At 39.3% G+C, this 25,874-nt stretch overlaps 1 protein-coding gene across 1 annotated transcript in view; it reads left to right on the top strand.

The window, feature by feature from the left end:
• Positions 1-25,262, top strand: part of LOC132957753 (uncharacterized) — a 75,020-nt gene extending 49,758 nt beyond the window's left edge. The window contains exons 4-5 of the mRNA XM_061030599.1: positions 13,897-14,102; positions 23,489-25,262. Coding sequence (XP_060886582.1) covers positions 13,897-14,102; positions 23,489-23,711 — 429 coding nt within the window. The 3' untranslated portion in view covers positions 23,712-25,262. The remainder of the gene's footprint in view (positions 1-13,896; positions 14,103-23,488) is intronic.
• The last annotated feature ends 612 nt before the right edge of the window (positions 25,263-25,874 follow it).

The following is a 25,874-nucleotide window of genomic DNA, read 5'->3' as shown; positions in this document are numbered from 1 at the left end:
TCTTCTTCTGAAAGGCCCAACTATGAGTCAAAGCATGCCCCAGTGGATTCCAGCAGAGTTTACAGGACAGTAAATCTTATTGACAAGGCTTTGTTTATAGCCTGTGTCAGCTTATAGCTCAAATCTTTATTTAAGTTTAGAATGAAATTAAACTTGATTCTGGTGTGTTTTTTTGAGTTTTCTCAATTATCCATGCAACATATCCACATAGATTGTAAGTATTGGTCAGAGTGTCTGACTTGTTATCAGGCAGCTACTGTACATCAAAGGATGGTCTTTGGATTGACTGCCTGCTGGGGTCCACAGTGTCTATAATAGGGTCCTCACAGCAGGCAGCCATGCAACCATTTGTTTTGCTCCGCTCTTGTACTTGGCTCCCTGGTGCTTTGTGGTTTCCATCTATACACCATATGTAAAAATACAAGGGTTTTCTCTTAAGATGAGAGATAGGCTATATGTTTGTTAGATAGGAGAACTGTAAATGTATTGGTCAAAAGCAACACCATACTAATACAGCAGTTTGGCCGATGGCCCAAGGACAAAAGATCGGAGTACTCCACCATGGTCTAGTTAACGATAGTAACATCTAGTTATGATTGAAACAAATAAAGCTTGAGCATTGTGGCTTGTACAGATTAGTAAAATGGTAAACAATGAGCTTCTGTCACAGTTGTGTGGCTGTATTGAGGCACCAAACTGCTTTAAATGTAAGGGGGTGGGGGATCATAGTTTGGCTTTAAATTAAAAGAGGAATATATCTTATATCATGAACTACTCTCCTAACATGTTTGTCCATAGTTATACAATACAACTGCATATGGTAGAACAACACATGTACAACAAATGCCACATAAATAACTTAAACAACTTACAATCTTACTTTTACTCAAATGTTGTGTTTAAGTAACAACATTCACTTCTTGTGAAATGTAACAGGTTTCTCCTGAATGATATCCCAGCGTTTGTTTGATCCCTATACATTTCCCCTGACCACCACCCCTAGCAGACTTTCTTACCAAGTCCCTTGACCTCAATGGAAAATGAACACATTAAGCTCGAGACAGTCAAAATCAATATGTTGAACAGTATAAAATATCAGGGCAGAGGAAAAAAAGTCACTTTAACTTTCTGTAATGTAGCTTCAGGCCTTCGCTCTCACTCTAAGCTGCAGCAGTTCTGAACATGCACTTTGATCCAGTCCACTGCAAACCCTTCATTGCCTGGAGCCCATTTTCTAGATGTCTCAACTTATGCTGATCTACATAAACAGATCTATCTGAGCAGATCAGGTGGATGTATATTGTGGATATTAAACAAATTAAAAAGTCAGGGCTTAAAGTCTTCATATGCCTTGGGAAAAAAAAAAAAAAAAAGCGTTTGCGGCACATTGACGCTCAGGGCTATGCTGACTTACCTGTCTGAAAGGGAGCAATGAATAATTTGATCACATTTTTCATTTCACTCGAGTGCTGAACAAACAGGAATCTGTGATTAACAGTTTTAATTAGGATTCTAACTTGACAAATTCTTACAGCCTCGCAACGTGTCGAAGATGAATAAATCACTGGCCTGGGATCATCAAGCTGCCTCCTAAGTGAATGTGCCTCCAGATTACTTTGTGATTTCACAAAGTGTGAGTCAGCCAAGGCTGAGTGTGTTTAACTAATCCTCTTGCCACCACATGTCAGGTGGAGGAAGTTTATGTCCACTCCATGAGCTTACTACCCTGCTCAAATATTGGACCCCCATGCTCTCTTCAGTGTTTCTTTGACTCTTGAAAGCTGGATGTCAAAACTGAGTGGAGCCGCTGCTAGTTAGCCTCACAGCATGCAGGACGTCTGAACACCTGGGTTATAGGGGCACTGTAAAAAAAAAATACTGGGGAACTTTTGAGGAGTTCTATTAAGAATTTGAGCTTTACTGCGTGTACGGTTCATTAACAGGTGAAGCTGCATGATATTCAGTGAAAAAAAGAATATAGCCTCTTTTACAGTAGTTGTTAAACTTTGTTTATTCCACACAAACTGAAACTTATCCAACTTTTTACCAGTACTTAACCCGGTCACTGAGCAGTATTGAAGTGAGACTAGATGACTTTGTTTGCGTGACTAATAACGGGCAGTTGCTCATCAATGGTGATTGTAAATGACTTAACTTCACTCATTTGTATTAAAAAGTTTATCTAAAAGACAAAATAGATTTTCTCTCCTTCGTGCTTGGTTAGAGCCAACACGTTTGCACTTTGCCTTTGAAACACACAAAAAATAGTGTTGTTACCTTCTTTTATAAGCGTTTATCTATTTTTAAACTTTTTATACTCTCTGATTATCTCAACTAATCATATTTTTCTTTATCTGTAACGCTCTAACTTGTTTTTTTAACTCTTTACCTTTTCACTGTTTTAACTGCATATATTTTATTCTGATTAGTGTGCATTAGGCTTTACTTCTAGTCTCGAAATCTATTTGTGGTTTTGCCATGTTTTGTCTCTATTTAATGTTTTTTTTCATGTTTTTCAGCTGCTGTACAGCACCTTCAATTGCATTTGATTTGTATAAAAGGTGCTATAAATAAAGCTTGATTTATTGATTGATTTAAATTAAAAATTAAAAAATAAACATTTATTTAGTTTTCATTCATTTTCTTTGCATTCCATTAGTTGATGATATCCAAAATTGATCATTGATAATGGAAAAACTACAATAAAAAAAATAAATAATAATAATTCCTTTAAACTATTTTTTTTAAGGAAATTATAAGGATTGTGGTATTTTTTTAATATCTCATGATAACCAATGCCACCCTTTTGTCATGAAGTTGCCCTTTTTTCTTTATTTCTTTATTTCTTTACTGAAAATCCAAACAAAGCTGAATTTCTTGTGAGACTGAACGTTTGTTTTCTGGAGATTTTGGTGCTTTTGGTGCCCCCTATGGACTCTTAACTCTTGGTTGATTTTGTCCTGTACATGTTAGTTGTGTTTTTAAAAGTAAATCTCATCTTGCCTCTTTTGACAGTAAACCTAATGACACATTGAGAATATTTCTTGTTTAAATCTTTTTATAAAGGCTCTTTGGGTAGCGTGTAATTATATTTATTTGTCCTACCCTGCAGAATATATTACGAGCATTACAAATAACCTGATAGAAATAATTAGTCACTGATGATTTGGTATGCTTTCATAGTTCATAAAGAGTCATCAGTATTAAGTTTAGTCTGTTTTTATAACTAGATAAAATTCACCTCACAAGAGCTTTAAAAAAGACTGAATAACTTGGAAAAATCAGGGAAAATAATCACAAGATGGCTACTATAGCTTCTATGAAAGCCCTTGGTTTTTAAAGTTTGTAGTCAAGTGTCTAGTTGAATCACAAAACATACTGGGCTTGTTATTGCAGACGGTGTTGGACGAGAAGCTCCATAAAACACTTATCCCATGTAATAATGGATCAAGCCTGCTCTTCTGTTCATAAAGTATAAATTTATCACCAAAAAAGTACTGCTGTGTAATTTTTGTAGTAGCAGTTTGGTTAGAGTTGTAGATGTGGATACGCATCATCCCTCAAGCCCTGCGACACGCCCTCATACCAAATTTAAACATCAGTAATGTGCGCTGGTGTCTGAAATTCCATTGTGAAATGTGAAATTTAAATCTTGATGATATGCATCATAACTATTGTAATCAGACATCCCAAGCTTCGCCTCCATTATTAATTGTCCAAAGCGTAATGATTTATTGTAGTCCTGCAGAATGATTATTAATTTTCTGGTTGATTATACCTGTGGGCGGCAACAACACTGTTCTGCATTTACTGTAAGCATCTGCTAAATGAAAAAGAACTCCTCACATGAAAAGACGTCCTTGGAGGAACAACGGCTCATTTCTACTTTAATCAAACATATGTTAAAGTGTTGTTGATTAAAGGTACCGTGGCACGCTTTCAGAGGGGAAACATCTAATGAACATTATCTGATGATTTTCTTTGTTCGGACTTGTAAGAGAAAGAAACACTTTATTGTGCAAGCAGTTAAATCCAAGTAAGTGTTGTATTATTCAATCATTTGCACATTAAAACTTGGCAAAGAACATCAATGCTGAACCCCAAACTGCACCTGCACTGCAACACAAACGTGCAGTCGCACTACACGCTGGTGTGACACCGGTGGTTTACATTCCAAAGGAAAAGCGGAGAGTGACAGGAGTGTGTGTACAATACAGGCTGCTCTCAGGCAGGCAAGTCTGGGTACGCCTGAGCTGCAAACAGCAGGCCAAGTTCAAACTCCACTCTATGATCTCAACACTTAAAGGAATGCACAGGTGCAGACACTCTGCAGCGGACAATCCCAGCTCACACTTGATCACTTTGACACTTTGCAGGGAAGATGCCAATGACAAGTTCCTGAGGGATTGTGATTGGGCCTCTTTCAACAAAAGAAAGTCCACTGAGCTGCTTTTTCAGGCGGTATTCAGGCCAAGTAAATCCCTCCACACTCTCCTGCTCATTTACAGCATCACAGCTGATGGTTGTGTAATAACACTTTTACTCTGATGAGCTTGGCATGGGTATCCAGTGGCATATTAATCTATCCATGTCCAATTAATCAATGCTGGATCACATGCTGCTGCTCTTAACTGCAGGCTTCCACTTACATTTACTGATATCAGCCGACATGTTTAATCAGGGATCACCTTCCAAAGAACAGACATGTTGCATATATATTTCCACATTAGCAAATAGTCATTTCTGCATTTATTTATTAATATTCTGCACTAAGCAGTTTCACTATTACAGACAGATATGATCAGTCAAATCTCTGGAGAGCTCTATTTGCAGCTTCATTGATCATATGAGATATCACTGTCCCTCAAACAAAATTTCCCTGCACTTTCATTAACTAAATTATATTAAATATCCAATTAAATACCGTCACTCATGGAATTAAAAAGGAAGGGAATGATGTACTCCTGATTAGGGATGTTGCTCAACATCATGGCTGTCTTTTCCATAAATTAGACGTGTATTTCTTTGGAATGGTACATCTGACACACCTTTGCCTAGGAGGAAAGACAGCGCTCTCTGTTCACCCCGTCCTCTCTGGCCACTAAAAAAAGAGGCAGATTAATTAACAGACCTTTGCAGCCAATGAAGACAGGTGGCAATAATCCTGACGAGGAACAGATCTGAAGCCTCTCATACAAAACCAATTTCAACTGCACTCCATTTTTCAAAAGCTCATCAGGGTGAAGAACGGCAGAGTTGAACCCATGTGGCTGCAGAATTTGTTTCTCTCTGATTGCCTTGTCAGGATATCTTATCCGATGGCAGATGACCAAAACCCCACCCTTCACAGACAAACCCTCGCTTTTTCTCCCTCTGACACACAAACTGTTTCACACAATGCATTCTCTGTCTTCCCCAATCTCACACACACTCATGCACATCCTCTCACACTGTCCCACACTTCCTCACAAGCAAGAAACAGCCACAAATTACCACTCGCTAAGTTATAGTTGTTAGAATATCCATTTTCGCCCAACAAAAATGCAGTTTACAATGACTACAGGGCGGATTTAGTCATTAAAATGGTTTGGTTTACATTTTAAATGTTGGTCAACAAAGGCAGTGTTCTGTTATCTACTGCTCAACTTTTTGTGGCTGAAAATACCTTATTAATCTGATGCAAGCTCCTTAACTTGTTTGGAAACGTCGTATTGTCTGGACTTGATATTTAGAATGATCCAGGATTTTGTCCTGCATAGCTGTCTTCATAGTGGTGAATGAGGATTTTAAGTGAAGTAACCTTTAACTTTGTAAAATAAGTTTGGTAATGAAATGCTTGGCCTCAGTAACACTAAAATGCTACTGTACTATTAAACTTGTTTGATAGACATTTAAATCATTTCATTGATTTCAGGGGTTGACATTAAGCTAAATTTGCCAATGGCCCGTTTTCAAAGATCACTGGCCCGACCATTGTAACCGCTGGCCAAGGAACATTACTTTTGATTCGAAGAATAACAGTCACCAATTTAGGCTACTCTTGAACCATTCTGATGCAGTAAGTAAAATTACAACTTTTATTTAATTAATTGAGCTCTAATATATATATATATAATATATAAAATATAGTGTATTTTTCTTATATTTATGTGCTCATGTTTATTCACCATGCTGGTGACTGTAAGATTCTACTTAATCTGATTGATATTAATATGAGGCTGTGATAGAGCTGGAATTGTTAGGCTCACCTTTCTCCCCTTATTTCTTCTCTGTGAGAAACTCTTCATCCTTAGATCTTTACTTTAGGAGCTCTCTTAAGGGCTAAGATGCTTTGTGAATAACTTTTATCTTTACCAGGATCTAGTCTTTAACTTTAACGTGTTCCAGCTCCTCCAGCTGTCTGTCACTGTGGCTCAAACTTTTCTCCGTTCTGTTTTCGTCATGTCCTGCTGTCACTCTCGACTCTTCCGGTGATTTTTTTCCTTTGAATGCAGATTTAAGCCCGGTTTTTGTCGGGATCTGATGGTTTTAAAACTTTAAAGGTTTTTTTATCAGAGAAAACCTGCGCTAAAATCTGTGTGCGAGTTTACAATTCGAGAGTAGCGAGCGCGCAAGTTATGGTTTGTTATGATACGTTGATGCTGTTATTAGCGCAACGTTTAAAAAAAATTACTGACAGGAAAGCGCTGTGAATCGAGAACGTGTTACTGTCTTCTTTTTTTTTTCAGGCAGTATTTTAACTGGGCCGAGTAGGCCAGCTAAACGTGCAATCAGCTGGGCTGGGCTCTATCAATCATTTATCCGGGCCAGAGGGCCACTTATAATGTCGAGCCCTGGATTTATAACAGATTAACACTGTTTAATCAAACACTTGGATTAAATTGTATCTTGTGTGTTTGGTTTTGAAAGAAGACAACACAACCTGAACTGTTCAAAAAGACTATTTCTCACTACAGCCTTAAGTTCTGGTTTATACTTTGAATTGAATGTACACCGCAGATACACCATAGTGGCCTAAGCCACTACATACTTGTGTGTTGGCGTGTCTACATAGCTCTGCAATTCTACAAAAACTACTTGGCAGTTTGATTTCTATGATTGTAATATTGATTTTCATTTGAGCCAAATACAAGAAACAATGTCGACTGAAAGCGAGCGTATTGTATTAGACTTGGAGCTGATAAATAATAAGCAGCAGTTGATTAAAGTAGCTTGTAGCGTTCTTCCTTCTGCAGAGTTTAAAAAGGCAGCAATACTGCAAATATTTGGGAACATAAGGTGCAGATTTGACGCAGAAGTTAATCAGGTTTGATTGCACCTCTATAACATTTGGGTAGGTAGTAGGACTAGCTAAGATTGCTTTGATTGGACAACTGTTTGTTGGGAAGTGTATAGCACATCACGTCAATGCTATGGCAGGGTCATACCCAACAAGGTTCCTGATTATGACAACCGTGTTGGGCAGTATCCAATTTATGCCTTAATCACTTCCCCTCCCCCCAGAAATAGTCCTATAGTATATATATTATATATAATATATATATATTGTTGTATATATTTTGTTACAGTTTTTTGCCATCTAAAAAAATCTAAAGACACAACTCTGATCCCCTGGTGATATTCGAGGGGTAAACACCTGAAACTGTTTCCATTTCATAAATAGCTAATCGGCAGGATGCTGTTAAAGTTCTTATTTTAAATGTGACTATTCCTAACTTACATAACATGGTTCCTGTGTTTCTTTAAAAGTGCTCTAAAACAACTTTTAAAACAAAAGAGAACACAATGAGCTACAGCACAAACTGAATCGTCTCCATGGAGGGCATTGATTCTGACTATTTGTCTTGGTTATTGTCTTCAGTACAATGAGGTTATTTATCCAAACAGAATGGACCCCACTTGGTTTGCAGCATCACAATCAACAGCACATTATAGTAATGATGCTATACATTGGCAATTAGTACATAATAATGTGCTGCACTTGCACGAATGTGATTGTGCTTGTCGGCTTTAGGGATATGCTTATGAAACATTCCTTCCTTTCCTTTCTTCCACTCCAGCTAACCCTCATCAGGACAGCCTCAGTGGTCGATGATGGGATCCACCCTGTGCGTCCAAACACTACTCCCCCTGGAACATTAATTTCAAAGCAGTCCCAAGAGTAAATCAAAAGAGAGAAAGCTCACTGGGCGAGAGAAGTAGGGAGTGGAAACCACACTTTTCATTTGAAAAAGGACTAAGGGAGCAAGTATTATGGCAAATTAATTTCCCTGAGATTAATGTACAAAGTAAATATTTTAGTGCAAGTACTTATCTTCTAAAAAGTCGGAGGAGGCACACCTTCTCTCTCCCTTCCCCCTGCCTCGCTCTCCCAGTGTGTGTGGAAACATCTTAGATGCATAAGGAGTCTAATGAGACAAGAGATTCCAAGCTGGCTGATGGCTCTCATCAATCACCTTTCTCCTTTGGAGGTGTGATGCCGGCCGGGGGGAAGGGGCCACAGAGGGTCGGGTGGGAGGGAAGGCATCAGGCTTTTAATCTCAATAAGTTAATAGACTTTCTGCTCTGGTCCTGCTAAGTAGAACTTCATCCCTGTTGTTAGCAAACAAGCAGCAAGTACACAGGAGGCTGTCTCAGGAGCTGCTTGGCATTTCCACATTACACAGTTAATTTGTGTTGCAGCTGAAATTAGGAGATCTAACTAAAGTTAGTCGATACGCCGATAACAGCCAGTTAAAGGTTACTAAGTACTGAGTTTAAGAAAACCAAGCCAGATCCTGCAGCAAATGCTATACTTTCCTTTGGTTGTTAAATATTTCAGCAGTATGTTCTCGCTCATGGCAAATGTTTATGATTCCTTGTACAGCTGAAGGCATAAACAGTGATTGTTGCAAACTCGTCAACCACACAGACACAGTACAATGAATTAATAACATTTTCAAGCACTGAATGTGCGCAGATGTCATGTTGTGTAGACATCCAAAGGTGGAATTGGCCATTGGCAAAAACTTCTTCCCAAAGCAGTGAATGTCTGGTCGAAGCTGAGCAACTGAAAATCAGAAGGGCTGGCCTGCCAAGCCTTAAAGGTCTAGTTACTCAAAATATGAAGAATGCATTATGCAATGTGTTTTCCCTGTGCTGAAGACATATGCACACATTTGCAATGCATTTCTATTTGGCTTACTACCTTACACATTAACACATTAACACAGTAGCAAAGCAGTTGCTCCATTCTTGTCCTCATACAAATAAACCTGAAATAAATACAATATTTAGGAGCTGTTTTTGTGTCATCTACTCAAATCAAGGTGACAATGTTTTCTAAATTTAGGTGATACAGCTCTTGTAACTGTAAACTGCATACCCGTCACATTAAAATACAAAACTTTAGAGGTAGAAATCCTAACAAACGGGGATGAAATGAAAAGTTTTACAGTGGTTAATCTGACTATGATACTGGTATCGTTCCCTTTTTGTCCGTATCAGTTTGTTCCACCATGGTTATTAATTCAGAGAGCATTTCACATGAACTTTTGTGTTGGTCTTTGATAATATGTCAGAGAGAACGTTACAGTCATTTTAAAGGCAGGTCAAACATTGCTGACCATGGCTTTAAGAGATAATGTTGTATTTGTGCCTTTGTCCTCTTTGCTGTACTCATGTGACAGTTCTTAATTAATTATCCACACACTGGACCGTACCTCTGGAGGAAGAGGGGGGTAATGTGAAAAAAAATATGTAGAAAATGTATTTGGGTTGACTGTCCAGCTATTAATAATGATTGTGTTTGGATAAATAGTGCCCTACTTTCAGAATATGTGGATCTAAATATTCCCAATAGGCTGCTTCCCCTCCTGTATTGATTGATTGGTATAGTGTTTAAAGGTCATAGCCATAAAACATCAGGATGTAATTAACACACTGTGATTTTTAACCAGTGGTTAATGTATTTGGTGCCGACTTTTAAAGTTATTGCTTGTGTCTCAGTCGAGTGTTGGGATTACCTCGTGTTATTTGACTTTAAGATTAGGTGCAGAGGAAATGTAATTTCTGATGAGTCCAAAAGGGGCAGATAGGTCTGCCAGGCCTGTGATACATGTCCTCATATGGTGTGTCTTTAATCATGTTCCCTTTAAGGTAAAGATGGACTACCGTGTGTCCTTTTCCTCTGAACAACTAGCCTCCAAAATACTAAAAAACCTGCTTACATTCACAGCAGAGTCCCCATGAAAACATGATAGATGTGATGGTTTCCTTATGGCTACTTTAATCACCTTCTTCACAGGAGCACATTTTGGCTGAAGGGAAACAATGAAGCTGCTTTTAACCCAATGCAAACTGGCTTGGCCTTGATATGACTAAAAGCTCCAATCCCACTGATGGATGGGTCGCTAACAGCTTTATTCAAATTTGCCTTTTTAGGACCGTCACCAAATGTGTTCCATTGCTTTCAGTCTCTCAGACTGTAAGTACTCACCACTATAATTAGCAACATGTTAATAGCTCGCTTTATAAACGCCTATTCCTCAATAACAAAGGAAACCTGTGGCAACATATCCATTTGTTCTTACCTAGGCATTTGAGTCTGTTTATGTTTCCTCTAAGATTGAAATCACATGTTGGTTTGAGAAGACATTTGAATGTCTAAGCTTCCTTTGTCAACAAACATTGTGTTTCTCTTCTTCACAAATATCCTAAAAGCCAGAGAAGGCAAAGGTTTGGATTATGGCAACAAATTTAAAAAAGCTGTATTATTTCAACAATAGCTTGTGATTTATAAATGATTGCTTAAATAATACATTTTATAGAAATCTAATTTTAAGTTCAATCATTTGAATTACAAGAAGATTTCAGGTAGCGCTCTCTTGTTTCCAAATGAATTGCAACAGGAATTCTGAATGTAACAACCTTAATGTGATCCAGATCTAAAGCTTTGTCTCAACATGAAATATGTGTAAAATCAGCTGGATTATTTAAAATAATTTTTTGGTAAAATACCAGATTGATTTGGAAGGCAGTCTTTTTTTTACTGACTTGACTTTCTGCAACAGCTCCAGCCCACATGCTGTAAAGAAATGCAGAATGTAGCCTCTTAGTTTCAATCTCTGCATGAGTGTGGAAAGACATTAAGCTGTCATTTCTCTAATGGCCTTCAACTGGAGACTTAGTTGCTTCTAAAAGGAAATCTAAATGTATGCAAGGCAGCTTCAAAATGAGCCATTTTTCAGATTCTCAAAAATAAATGTTCTTAATGTTTTGCTGGTCTCAATTTGTAGTTCTAAGGCTTCGATATATGTTAATACTTGTTTTTGGTGTGGAAATGTTGGTCCCATTTAGAGGAAACATAGAATACAAAGCTATAAACCTTTGATAACGCTTTCCTTAGTTGTAAAGCCACTGCAACAGCAACCTGATAACCTGGGTTTGGTAGACATGTAACAACCTGCTGCCTTGCTCCTCAGAAGTGTTCAGGAAGTGAACTGGCACCTCTCCAACAACCAGACCAATTCCCAGATTTGGTCTGCACCTGGACTAGAATTGGTGATCCTTCGGTTCCCAACACAAGTCCCTACAGACTGAGCTACTGCCACCCCCACATCCGCTCCTATATGCAGTCTATTCTCTTTGCCTATTGCTCCATTAGGAAGATAAAATGTGACATTAAAAGAGGATTTACAAAATCACTTTGCTGTAACACTTATCTAATATTCCTTCCTTTACATCCATAAACAGCAAGCCTACCAAATTGCCTGCAAACAGAAAAAAAACACACTTTTTGGATTTCCTTTGGCAGCAGCACTGTTCCACCTTTAGAAGGAAAAATCAGCACAAAAGAACCTGATATGAGTGGAAACCACGACCCAGTAATTTAATCAGAGCGACTCAAATCAAAGGAGGCAAAAGTTCAGGATCTGAATGCAATGAAATGTATCAGTTCCTTAGAACCTCCTGACATCGCTCACTTGTGGAGGAGCAAGCCGAGACAGAAAGGCCTGAGTAATGAAGATGGATGCATTCTGTTATCAGGCAGCCACTTACGGAGGCCTGATGTAACCTTAAACATTGAGGATAGCTCAGTTGCACAAAGAATCTAATTAATGAATCGCAGCCATGTAGGAGGACAAGGCAAGTGTGCATTTGCAGATGAATTCCAGACACTAATCAAACGCGGTTTAAGTGGTTTGGTTTGTCTCCAGAGCAAGGCGATATTTGGTGAGGATTTAAGGCTGTGTTTGTACACTGACATGATGACTGCACGTGTGCTCAAGTGTTTATACATATGTGCCTGTGTGAGGATTAATGCTGCTTTTTTTAGTGTTGTACTTAAGTGTTTTTGAAGTGCAACGCCAAGGGTGAAACACAGGTCTGGAGGGACAGAACAGGTGTGAGGCTGGATTATTGAATTGATGCTAACAATAGGGGTTTGTTTATTTTTCATTATTGAGAAGCTACAATCACAAGAGTTATACTCTTTGGCGCCGGAGTCACTGTTTTTCTTTGAACACGTAAACACATTACACAATTTTGTGTCGAGCCGAAAGGTTATAATAAAGAGACAGTTCTTCTATGTTTTTAAAAAGGGAACAAAACCTTCCCCTTGAGTGAGCAGGAAATAGTTTAGTTTCTTAAAGATGTGTGGGATTGATGTTTTACTTAATTAGAAAAACTTAACTTAGACAGGTGGTATGCCTGTGATTCATCATAGTTTAACATTGAACAAAGCTCAACCTCTTCTCTGTCTGTGTTGCTTAATTTTCAGACCTCTGAAATGCCGCAAACCTGCTCTGGCAGGTGATGTTTATCATTGAGGTAGCATGTTAGCATGCTAACATTTGCATAAGAGGGAAAGCGGTCATGTTTCTGATTATGTACACCGTGTTGGGAATGATCCAGTTTATACTGTGATCATAAGCCAAAGAAAGAAAGAAAAGCCGTCCATTACTGAAGGTTTTCACAAGATGTTTAGATGCTCAGTTTTTATACAAGTTCCTGTAAACATAAAATACTTCACTGTCAATGTACCGTTTTCAAGACAAGAGCGTAATTAGATCCTGATTATAATGTAAACTTTTGACTTTTTTGCCTGAGCTGTAGTTTTTTCTTATTTACATTTGTGTGGGTGATAAGTCAGAACTGTAACATATATAGACTGTCTCCCATGATGAATAATAAAAGGTGTTACACCTCTTGGAGGGTTTAATCCGCTCTAACTCCGCCCTCAGAGGTTTTGGACAGCACTCATTGTGGCGGGCAATCCACACAAGCTCACAGAGTGGAAGTGTGTAGGGAGAGGTTTGAGAAAGGCCCCGACTTTTCAATTCATCCAATAGGTGTTTAAATTAGGGCTGGTGGATGTGGACTAAAAATGATGTTTATTTTTTATTTATATATTTTATACATTTTATTTACAGTGGTTTACTTACATTATTAACACAAGCTGACCATACATAATTAAGACAAGCAAAAAAAAGGTGATAATGAAAAGAACCAAGAGTGCTCATAGAGGGAGAGGGGCGGAGAGGGACAGACAGTGAGAGGAGAAATAGGCGAGCCGCTCTACGGAAGGAACGTATAACGTTAATGCAGCAAAAACTATCTTGATATAAACAATAATGTCTTACCCTAGATCTGGTTTAGATATATATTGATGTATCTTAAAAACTCAATACAATGCCCAGCCCTTGTTAAGATATAAGGGATGTAAGTGGTGGACTGAACCCCCGACTCCTCCATCTATAGAGTCATGATCTGTAGTGTTTGTGGCTTTGCATTTGACTATTTTCATGCATCTTAACATGAACCATGTTGACGATAGATTTCTGTTATTTCACAGATCAGTCCGTTACTGTGCGGTGATTTCATTCGACTTGTTTTGTCCTTCTCTCTCTCGTCCAGTACCAGCTCCAGAGGACTTCTCCGTGGTGGTTGATGAGCCTCCAGTGGCAGACGTGGCTCGTGCTCATCACTGCTTTAGCTTTGCTGTCTCTGGTGCCGTATGTTGTTTACCGCATGATGACCGCTTTCACCAACCCTCCTCCTCCCGTCACCTTTAAAGTGGCAGCAGCCTCTTTTGGACTGCTGACAGAGATCCTGCTTATCAAGTGAGTATTTGATGTTTTTACCGTTTCTTTATTGACCTTTAGTATCTGTACTTTATATTTCCGATGTGCCCGTGGTCTGACCTTTGCTTTACATGCAAACACGATGGCAACATGAACGATTAAAATAAGATACATGTGTTCTCATCAGCTAAATACAAACTATATTTTCATTTTTTATGCGGGTTTCAAAACGAGAAGTAACAAGCGTCATCAAAATAATCATCTCTGAAAACATGCCCCTGACCCCCTCCACCCCTCACCTCCACCTCTCTTGTTTTCACTTAGTCTTATTTCCCATTTTGATATTGCTAATTGGAATAATGCCTGCGGTACTGTAAACCATTAGTAAATGAACAGTCTGTTTTTATCAACATCTAGCTTGTAAATAATGCATTAGACGGCCGCCATGAACAATATCTACTCTATGATTAAAAAGCAACATACGGCTGGTACTGTAATCAGATTACAAATACTCGTTATGTAATCTGTAATTGCCTAAAGTAGAAACTCAAATCAGGCTGTGGATCTCGATATAACATACCTTTTGGATCAGTTTGACTTAAAAAACACAGGGAAAGTGACTTTAATGAACAGAATGTTTGGATTTGGATGAACACCCTTTCTACTAACACTCATTATAAAACACGGTAGAAGTAGGAGTGATGTAACCCCCCCCCCCCCCCCCCCCCCCCCCCCATAACTCCAAGGTGCTTTTTGTGCCTGTAGCAACATTCAAACTTTATGCTCAACATCTCCCCTTCCTCCAGTATTTGTCTTAAGTTAAATAAGAGCGGCTGTTTGTAATTAACTCAACAAGGCTCGTAACTTTGTCCCCCATTCACTGCCTTTGCAAGGAATGCAGCTAGTGAACTGGTAATTAATAAATACGGTTGCACTGGTAATGTGCTTCTGCATCATTATGTTGTTGAAGCCCTTCTCCACGCTTGTAATGAGCTGTAATTCTATGACAGGAAATTGGTTTGTTTACAACACTTTGAGCTGCTTCAGACAGGCTGCGTTCTTGGCAGATCTCAGCTGCAGGTATTTGTTCATTGTTAAGAGCTGAAAGAGGTTCAAACATGTCGTCATGCTAACAGTTAAAACACTGCCACTCTGTTAAGGTGCTTTCAAAATAACTCACCATCACATGTTTAGCTTGTTTTGAATCTTCAGAAAACAAGTCTTAAATGAAAACAGTAACCCTACCATAACATTGTAGGTTCTGTACAGTATAGGAACAGAAACACTCAAACTGATTATGATCTGAAATCAAGGAAGTCTACTGAGTGCTTTAACTTGTTGAAACAAACCCATGAAACTTTAAGACCTTGACTTCCTTTAATAATGTTATTTCTGAGACAACAACAACCCTCTTCCTACATCCTGATCTACTGGACGGCTCAGATGATAAAACGGGCCTGTGCTGCTCGAATACAACTGTTTTTAAAGCGTCAGAAGCCGTTTTGAATCACGTATAGCGGCCCACTTCCTTGTTTGAGCACAGAGTTCTTTCCCATCTCCTGCGGACCATACTCGAGTACACATGAATCGTGCTCAAGACCACCTCTTGAAGTGGACTGGGGCACCTGAGTACAGTATGAGAACGGGACATTTGTGTTCACACTGATCAAACTAACCGGACTTTGGGGTCAAGAGTACCCGGTTCCGGGTCCGGGTCCCTAATGTGAAACCACCCTTAATCTCAATGAGGATATCCTGGTTAAATGCATCATTTCTTTTCCATTAAATGTCAGATTGAATGTTTTTAGCCACGTCATGCACATATACTGTATCTGTTTCCATGTTTTTTATTATTTTACAATGCATTCAAATACAAAGAGGATTTTTTTGTAAGTTATTGTATCCTTAAATCTTAGGTAGAATGGTTTGAATTAGAATATCACATTGGATCTGGTTCTGATTTGCTCTTTGGTCTGCAGTTTGTGTTTTCACGACATATTCATATGCAATATGAAAGTCTGATTTCTAATATCGTCCTTTTTGAGTCTATAGCTTTACCTCCCTTTAAATTACAAATCCATTTATTCTTTTGTTAATTATCACAGTTTAATGCAAATAATGACTACATTAACATTAAGATTTTTTTTTGCTGTTCTAAAGGTTTTAAGACAATTAGTGTTTTAAACATCCTACAGCATTGGTGCGATCCCACTGCTCTAAACAGGTTTTACCGCCAATTGATGCTCACATTATTACTGGTACAATAGGAAGGATGGTGGGTGCCCTTATTAGCATTGTTGGGCCTCACGGACCCGTGCCCCATGGTGCTTTTGCTGCCTGGGATGTGCCAGCCTCCTGCTGCCCCCTGTCAGGGTGCATCTCAGTCACCCTTCAGCCTGAGGGGGGGGAGTTTTTATAAGGAGCGAGCCCCTCGTCTCTCACCCACCACAAGGCCTTGTTGTGTTTGCAACAGGGAGAAGATAAAGATAAACAACGTGGTTTTGAATTTAACAGTTCAGCAGGAGCTTTTATTGTGATGGATCCATGTTGTGTACTCACATGTTCATTTGCATCAACTACTAAAATGGTAACTTGTAATATTGCCAGTTTATTGGCAGGGGGAGGCTGAAGCTTTTTGCCACTTGCCTCTGTTACCTGTAGTCAGTTGCCATGGCTACAACACTTTAAACACAAGTTTGGTATGTAACAAAGCCATTAAAAGGTTTAGTTTTTATTGTTCTGAAAACATTTGATGAAAAGTTTTGGCTCAATCTTCACAGCATAATGAAATGTATTCTTTATGTATTTAATTAGTGCGTTGCTTTTTTCTCTTGCTCTTCGGTTTGTTTAAAGGATAAGGGGATAATCTACACTTCTGTTATGTGCCATCAAAAGACCTACATATAATAGTTGTATTTTAGACAGAACCATACTATTTCCATGTGCAATACATCTCATATATAAAAAAAACTGAAACTGAGAGGCTCAATATTGCCCTTGGTGACACGTTCCTGCATGCCCGTGAACATGCTCTTAATTAATGCACAGCTGAAAGTAGTCCCTAACCATAGTGTTACTACACCCCTTTAAAGTTTGCTTAAAAGTATAGTTGCCAGCTCTCTGAAGAAAGAAGCACGCTTTATTTATGTTATTGAAACTCTTATGGTTTTATTTGGGGAAAAAAATCTCTATTTTACAGATACCTGCAACTAAATGCAGAATCTGAAGGCAAAGGACAATATTTTGGTACTGGAGGTGTTCTGGCTCCCATTTTTTGACCATGTATTATTGACAAGTCATATTTTTTAGCATGTTTTGATTGAATGCAGGAATTTTTTTTGGAAGAGGAGCGAAAGAATGGCAAACATTTACTGCAATACAGTCCCAGAACTTTGGTATGACAACAGTTTGGCTTTTTAATTACACCGAAACACTTCTGAATACAAAAGAAGAAAACTGTGGACTAGTGTAATGTCATTGTTCAGTGGTTGTGTACTGTCTTACTGTTGTGAAGATGTTGTTAGTGTATGTTTTGTTTCTTCACAGAGACATTGTCTCTGTCTCCTGCCCAGGGACTACATATGTAATTTAGCTTATAGCTAACTCTGGTACAGCTAATTGGCTGTACACTGTCCCTGTCGAAATAAACAATCCAGTCAAAGACGGGGGGTCGGCTTCCACTCAACTTGAGCAGCTCAAAGTTGTAGTCAGAATGTACGTTTACATCAGGCAACCCTGAGGTCGAAAAATTGGACCTGCAGTTCCTCGAGTGTCCACTTGAGGAAGGCTCCAAAAGACCTGGAAGTCCCACCCCATATTAAAATTGACCAAAACTTTTATAGTCAACATTTTCCACTATTGTAACTGCCATGGATGGGCTTCCAAACAGCCCTTCAGAAACCAGTGGATGACATCACTCAGACTTTGTCCATGATTATATACAGTCTAATGTTTACATGCAAAGTTAAGTCAAGCTACAGTCACAGCTTGATTTGGCTGTTTTATTTGGTCTAATGAGCTGGTCCCAGTATACAAGTACTGGGTAAGAATCAACGTAAGTATGTCTGACTTCAGACGGAGGCGATATGCGTCCTTTCATCTGGTTTATAGTGGACCTTCTTCCTGTTGACCTACTATGACCGATACCGAACAATCAACAAACAAGTTAGCAAGTGGCAGACTGGTTGTGTGTTGAGTAGTAAAAAACCTGGACATCTTTACAGCTCTTTGCATTTCATGTGTACTCTACACTTTACTTTTGGAACAAATTACATGCATGATATCTCTTGTGCTCATGGAGATATCAGAAGTTTGAGGACAATGCTGTTCGACTTCTGGGTCAAAGCTCAGTATGGGAACTAAGACAGGATGCGTAGATTGCCTAGGCCAGTTTGGGGCCGATTGATATGTATCCCTGCAAGAGTAAATGGATCTCCATCCACATTATCTAGGTGTGTTCATCTGACTGAGAAATTTCACTTCAGTTTATGTATCTTAAAAGTCCAGGTTTAGTGGGACTAACACAATAAATAATCGTTTTTAACCTCTTGTAAACCAACTGACTGAAGAGGAGGTTTGTCAAAGTCATCTTTATTGTCAATTTTTGCGTTACATAATGGACAGACAGATAAATCAAAAAAAACGTTTCTCTCCGAACCACGGTGCACATTGTTAAAGTATAAAAAATACAAAATGTATACAGGATAAAGAATAAAATACAGATTTAGAAAAGTACAAAGATATTGTGCAAAAAGATGTGCATTCAAAACAACAGCAACAACTAATGTGCATGGACGTGATACAGATGTTTCAAATGTGCTCGCTACACTGAAAGCCCTGAAACATTTACCTGATTTTAAGGTTGGTTATCAAGGCTAGTTCCTCAGAGACTTCTTGCAAACTTCTTCCAAAATAATCCTTCTAATCCCAGTGGAAGTCTTTTGCGCTCTCACTTCCTACTTGACATTTCAAACCTCTAAACTGATCTGTTTTACGCCCTCCTTGTTGCGCTGCAGGATTGTTATTGGACACATTCACAAAGTCACATGACATTTGTCAGGCTTGAGCTGCCTTTCAGAGGGCTGTCACACAATATGCGCCCTCTCCTTCCTTTACTGTCAGGGCGAGAGTTTGGGCGCTGAGACAGTGGCCTGACCACGCAGCTCTGCTCTGTGAATTTTTATATGCCACTGCCTGGAGGTTAGAAACTCTAATTATGCCGTGTTAGATTTATTAAAATAGATTATGGAAATGTTAATTAAGTCATTAATTACATTATTTAAGCAGCATTGACAGATAAGGGAGTGTGTGTGTGCATGAGTGTGTGTGCAGGGGGTTGTCGAGCTCCCTGGGTGGTTTAAAAGGATGTGATTGGTGACAGGGGACACTGTGGAGATGGCGTCTAACCGCCAGCGCTGACATGATACAAAGTGGCCTACACTGCTCTCTCACCTCACGCTACTGTCTGCAGCAGTTTGCAGAGCTGCCTGAGGACGAATAGCTCATCACCCTTTTGCAGATATAAGTGTACACAAGGGGACTAATATGTTTTTTTTTTGATGTAACAACGACACATAAGTTAACCGAATTTAGAGAGAGAGAGAGTACTTTGTTTAAAGTGTAGACTTGGTGCATTCTGCTTTACATTTTGTCTTGTTTGAGCATCCAGACGAAGCATCTGCAGTGACATTTAAAGCAAAGGCCTCAAACCATATTTCCAAGCTGTTCCGAAGGAAAACACAACAGCACTATTGTGAGATGAATTACCCTGCAGTTGATACTATGGACTCTCTTATCTGCTGACAGTTTAGTTACCACAAAGCACGAGAAATGTGTTTTCCAATTCTCTAAGAATTGAGCTTTTCTTTGTCCCATCAAACCTATATTAAGGGAGGGAAAATTGCTCTGATCACACTTGATAAGAAGCAAATGATAGATGTTGTAAACAAGCAGAATGCTTCAATTCTGATCTGAGGCATTGATTTGCCTCAGAAGCCAATTACCATGTGGACTGAAGTTATGTGTTCAGTGAGTCTGCAGGGAGGGGGCTGACTTTTCTTTTTATGTCCAGTGTATTACTTTGTACAAAACAGGCCTTTAAGGGTTTAAACTGTAACATGTATTAACGGTTACTGTTGGAAATAATGAGCAGCAGAGTTGACTCCTCAGGTCCTCTGTCAGGTTACCAGGCAGCACTTGAAGGTGTATGTCTTGATATTAATTTGCCACTGATTGTAGTAAATTATATGGTAAAAGGGTGGACAACCACCTCAGAGTCGAACTGTCATGATTAGCTCCCACACAGAGCTCATGATAACTACTGTGATAGTTAGTATGCACCAACATGAAGAATCATATGATACCACCACCTCCCCACCACCACCACCACCACTAAAGGACTTAAACATTCAAATGTTCCTGTGCGGTAGTAGTTGAAATCAGTGTTAAAGAACAAAGTACTACTACATGAATATTTTTACCTGAGATATTATCAACCCTCAATCTTTGAACCCATTGGCTATGGTCTGACAAGGTTATATCCTCTGGGAATGGTGGCCAACTTTTCAGGGCCTCCGGTGTTGCCAGCAGTCAGTGATGAAGGACTCCCGGCAGAGACTTCATTTTCTGTGCATTGCCTTTTTTTATATCCCACACTGACTATTTTCCTGTTTAAACGCAAAGCCTTCTGAAAAGCTATTGGATGATTAGCGTCGTACCACAAAGACGCACATCCATGTTGTTGTGTATTGTGATTGTACTGTCGATATTTGTTGTGTGTATGAATTGTTATCTAAGAAATGAATGACTGGAAACAATTTACAGACACAACAAACTAATAATTATAACTGTTGTTAAAACTGCCATATTACTGCTTAAAAGTTTGTCATGTTGAATACAACGCACTGCTCTTACCCATCATAATGTAAATAATGTTTCATTAGCTTCAGATAAGTTATTCCTACTTTATTTTTTCTATTGGCACTATCTTTGTAGTTGTGCATCTGTGATGTGAAGTCCACCACATGATACTCTTAACAGCCCCTTCCTCTCTGCTTCATTTCACATGATGGAGGCCCACCAGTGTTAAAGAGTCCAACCTCTTTATATCAATATTTGTTTATCTCCTTTTTACCCTTAGTTAATGACATATGGATTTTTATTTTGCCTTGAACTCCCACGTTCAGCTGCGTAGTGGAATTTTAAGATTACTTTGCTTCTGTAATCTGACCAATTAGGGATCGCAGGTCAGAGGTCAGGTCCCAATTCAGGGTTGACCCTTAAAGATCTCATGACCTCAGCAGGCTCTTTCAAATGTCTTGATGTTTTTGTTCTTTTGTATTTTAATCTTTTGCTTTATTTTTATTTGTGATTTATGTCTATCATCTAAGTTTTACATACATCATATAAACTGTACATACTTGTTCATTTAATGCCCGTATAATGACATTGAGCGATCACCAGACAACTCTATACTGAAACAACCTTGGCTTCAGAATACTTCCATGTACACATAATATACATTAGCTAATTTATTTAGTAACAAATATCATTTTGTACAAAGTGCATTGAACATAGAGCGTCTGTAAGCTGTTCAATGTCAACTTGTTTGATTTGATTTCCTACCATATGTGCTCTGTAGGGAAAATGATGTTAGATCATGCTGAATCCTGAACAAAGGAACCTTTTTTTTCTCTTGATTGGAGTGACTTGAAGCTCTGTGCTCAGGCAAAATATTAACATTGATTAACAAATAGGAATGAGAACTCAAATTGTCCTTAAATCTCATCTGCTTTCCACCCTTTGCTGTTTTGCCGTAACAAGGAAACACTGAAGGAAAAAGGTGATGAGCTAAAAGACGCAAAATCAACTGAGGGAAACTACGGTTTAGATTTGGTAGTTTGGGGATCATTACTTGCATCCTTTATGGCACATATATACTCCAAAACATTCATTGAGGAAGAACACAGTGGAGGCAGCCATTGCTCCTTTAACAGAGCACAGCTATAAGGCATGTGCATACTGTAAGTTAGTGAGTTATATGGTAAAAGGGTGGACAACCACCTCAGAGTCGAACTGTCATGATTAGCTCCCACACAGAGCTCATGATAACTACTGTGATAGTTAGTATGCACCAACATGAAGAATCATATGATACCACCACCTCCCCACCACCACCACTAAAGGACTTAAACATTCAAATGTTCCTGTGTGGTAGTAGTTGAAATCAGTGTTAAAGAACAAAGTACTACTACATGAATATTTTTACCTGAGATATTATCAACCCTCAATCTTTGAACCCATTGGCTATGGTCTGACAAGGTTATATCCTCTGGGAATGGTGGCCAACTTTTCAGGGCCTCCGGTGTTGCCAGCAGTCAGTGATGAAGGACTCCCGGCAGAGACTTCATTTTCTGTGCATTGCCTTTTTTTATATCCCACACTGACTATTTTCCTGTTTAAACGCAAAGCCTTCTGAAAAGCTATTGGATGATTAGCGTCGTACCACAAAGACGCACATCCATGTTGTTGTGTATTGTGATTGTACTGTCGATATTTGTTGTGTGTATGAATTGGCCCGGTGGCAGATGAGTTTCCCCGCTGAGGATTTTTATTTTTCTAATGTTATCTAAGAAATGAATGACTGGAAACAATTTACAGACACAACAAACTAATAATTATAACTGTTGTTAAAACTGCCATATTACTGCTTAAAAGTTTGTCATGTTGAATACAACGCACTGCTCTTACCCATCATAATGTAAATAATGTTTAATTAGCTTCAGATAAGTTATTCCTACTTTGTTTTTTCTATTGGCACTATCTTTGTAGTTGTGCATCTGTGATGTGATAGTCCATGTCTATAAACTCCTCTATTTCAGCCCTGCTCAGAACAGGCTGTTTCTGTGTCTGTAGCTTTAAATATGTAAATGATCTGTTTTCGACCATGCCCCCTCTCTGGAAGGGATTGGGTGGCTCTGGCTTTCTTGCACCATGTTTATGGTGAGAAGGCAGACTCAGAGGGCAGAACAAACACCTAGCTGTGGGAGTGTCACCCACCTGGGGGAGGAGTTACTGCCCTTTGTGATGTCACAAAATGAAAGCAGACATTTTGTGGAGCAGGCAAAAGATGGAGAGGATGGACTTTTCTTATAATTGGGGGATTTGTAGCCAGGCTAGGGACACATATTAGTGTTAGAAAACTATGGTTAAGTGTATTTTGCATAATATGTGACCTTTATTAAGCAGCAACCTGGATTTCACAGAACATATCCAGCACTGTAAGTTACAGTTTGTAGAAGCAAATGTCAACACAAGAGGTTATGCTATTCTACCCTCAGTGTGTGTAACTGTGAATGTTGCAAATGGACTTTTATGAAAGAACTATAGGGTGACCTTATGTTTGTCCCTTGGTGGTGTTTTCTCAGGTGTCTGTCCAGCTACCTCAGCAGTCGCTACCAGCACGCCGAGCAGATCTCCTTCACAGTCCGGCCAAGATGGTTTGAGGAGGACCGATCGAGGCCGGGCAGCTGGGATCGCTCAGAAGCCGCTTCAGCAGCAGAAGGTCACGCTACATCTGCGGCCTCGTACAGTCGAGTGGAGGAAAGAAAAGTGGATGTGTTGAAGAGTGGATGTCTGAGCTTTTACTGAACCACTAACAGAAGAAGACTACAGAACACAGGGTGGGAGTAAATCCTCTGGGTATTATAGGTTTCTAACAGCCGTTCAAGATATCACATCAGTTTATCAGCGTGGTATTTATGAGATCTTGCACTTTAAAGCCCATTTTTGAGGTGTCAAATATTCATATTTTCCTCTATATCAAAGACTCTCACTTAATTCAGCAAATATATTCTCACATATTGCAAATTGATCGTCAGGCAGCTAATGCACGCAGCTTTCATGAGTGTGTTCAGGCTCAGAGAGGGAAAGAAAGCCTGAAATCACTCTCTTTCCTTAATGATGTCCACACAGAGACAATGGGGCGCCGCTCTGATTAGTGTCACCTGTCCTTGTGCATCTCATCAGCTCCATTATGGCTCCGGCTCCCATGCTTCTCCTGCTAATTGAATAGCCTGTGAAGTGGTGACGAGCACGGGGGCGAGAGCAGCGTCTGTCCCGCTGCTGCTGCACAAATGAGAGTAAAGCTTCCCAGTGAGACGCTGCTGTAGTTCTTACAGCATAAACCATTATCATACAGATAGAAAAGGTGCTAACAAGTAGCGCTCATCTTATATTACCATCACATCATCAACGGATTATGTTCATATATAACAGCTTGAATCAGCTTCCACTCCTTTCAGGGGGATGCAATGCCACAGGAAACATTTCTTCAGTATCAGCGCGTTCTATTTGAACACAGCCATTAAACACTCGCTTATAGTTTGCAATTATACATGAACGTATCTGCACATGGCAAAGCAAACGTTTGACATTTCTGGAGATACACTCCTTTGTTTTTCTATCAGAAGTTGGACAATAAAATGATTTGTACTCACCAATACATCTGTTGAGTGTACCGTTAGCCTAGCTTAGCATAAAGACTAGGTTTAATGGCAACCAAGTCTGCCTTCATGAACCTCGATAGATGACAAAATAACACAATATATCATGTCTGTTCAATCTCTACTGAAACCTTCATTTTTATGGTGTTTTTTTTTTCACTCGTCTCTCGTGTCAACTTTGCAATCCTAAATAAACAGATCTTCTGCTTTCAGCTAACAGCTAGTTGAGAAACACTTCACATCTAATTTAATGTGACTGTAAAGCAACACATGACAGACTTTATGAAACCGTTCAGTAATGTTAAGGAAAAAGAAATGGGTTGTATTCTAGGAAATTCTTTCATGTTATTGATGACTTGTCAGTATTCATTATGTGTCCAGTTTTAAATAAATGGGTAGTCGGCTCTAATCGACCTGATTGGAAGAAAAGTCTGAATTGTTGCTCTGTCATCACCAAAGAAAACATTATGTGGCTTTTTTCAGGAAGTTCTCTTTAAATGCATTCATTGCTATCTGTAAATAAATGCTCCTTTATAAAAGTTACCTGCTCTAAACAGTTATGTGTCCTATATTATATTGAATAACTGAAAATTGTGTCACTTTTATAAAACGACTGTACTTCTTCACTGTTCAATAATGTTTATATGTGGAAACAAATAAAAAAGCGAGGCTGGCCTCTATCTGATGTTTACACTGACTAACTTTCAGGACTATCTGTATTTAGCCAAAAGAAAACACGTTAGATATTTTTCAGATCTGCAGAGAAAGTCTTTTATTTTGAGTTGATAAACATTGCCAGCTGTGATGCAGGGCTGTACTGTCGGTTCCTCTCCTGCCAGCCAGGAGCTTTGCTGTTATCTGCGTGTGCCCGAGGCACAGCTAATGTAAAAAGATCCTCCTCACTCTGCTCTGCTCTGTTAGCAGTGAGCTCTGCAGGCTTATCCTGCTCAGTCCTCTCTCCGTTTCACCTCTCCGTCACAGCCAACCGACTCTCAGCTGTGCGCCGCCTCGGCTCGGGCCTTTCTGCGGACAGAATGGAAGAAGTACAGCAGTATCTCACACGGCTGTATCTGCTAAATGCCACGACAACAGGACTGCAGAGGCTTCCCAGTGTCCCCATGCCTGCATGGTTCCGGGGGCTTAATGTGTGCGTGTGGGGCCAGATGGACACTTTCATGAGTGTATGAGTGTGGATTATTCTGCCGGCTACATCTGGGGCTCCACATGGTACAGCAGACTGCAGTAAGAGAGGCAGGTGGCCCCCTCCAGTGGGCTCTCTTACATCTATACCCTCCGACAGGGCATCGCA

The sequence above is a fragment of the Labrus mixtus genome, chromosome 3 (genome assembly GCF_963584025.1).
Source record: "Labrus mixtus chromosome 3, fLabMix1.1, whole genome shotgun sequence".
NCBI lineage: Eukaryota > Metazoa > Chordata > Actinopteri > Labriformes > Labridae > Labrus > Labrus mixtus.
Note: the sequence above shows the minus strand (reverse complement) of the source record. Positions and strands in the feature narration are given on the sequence as shown.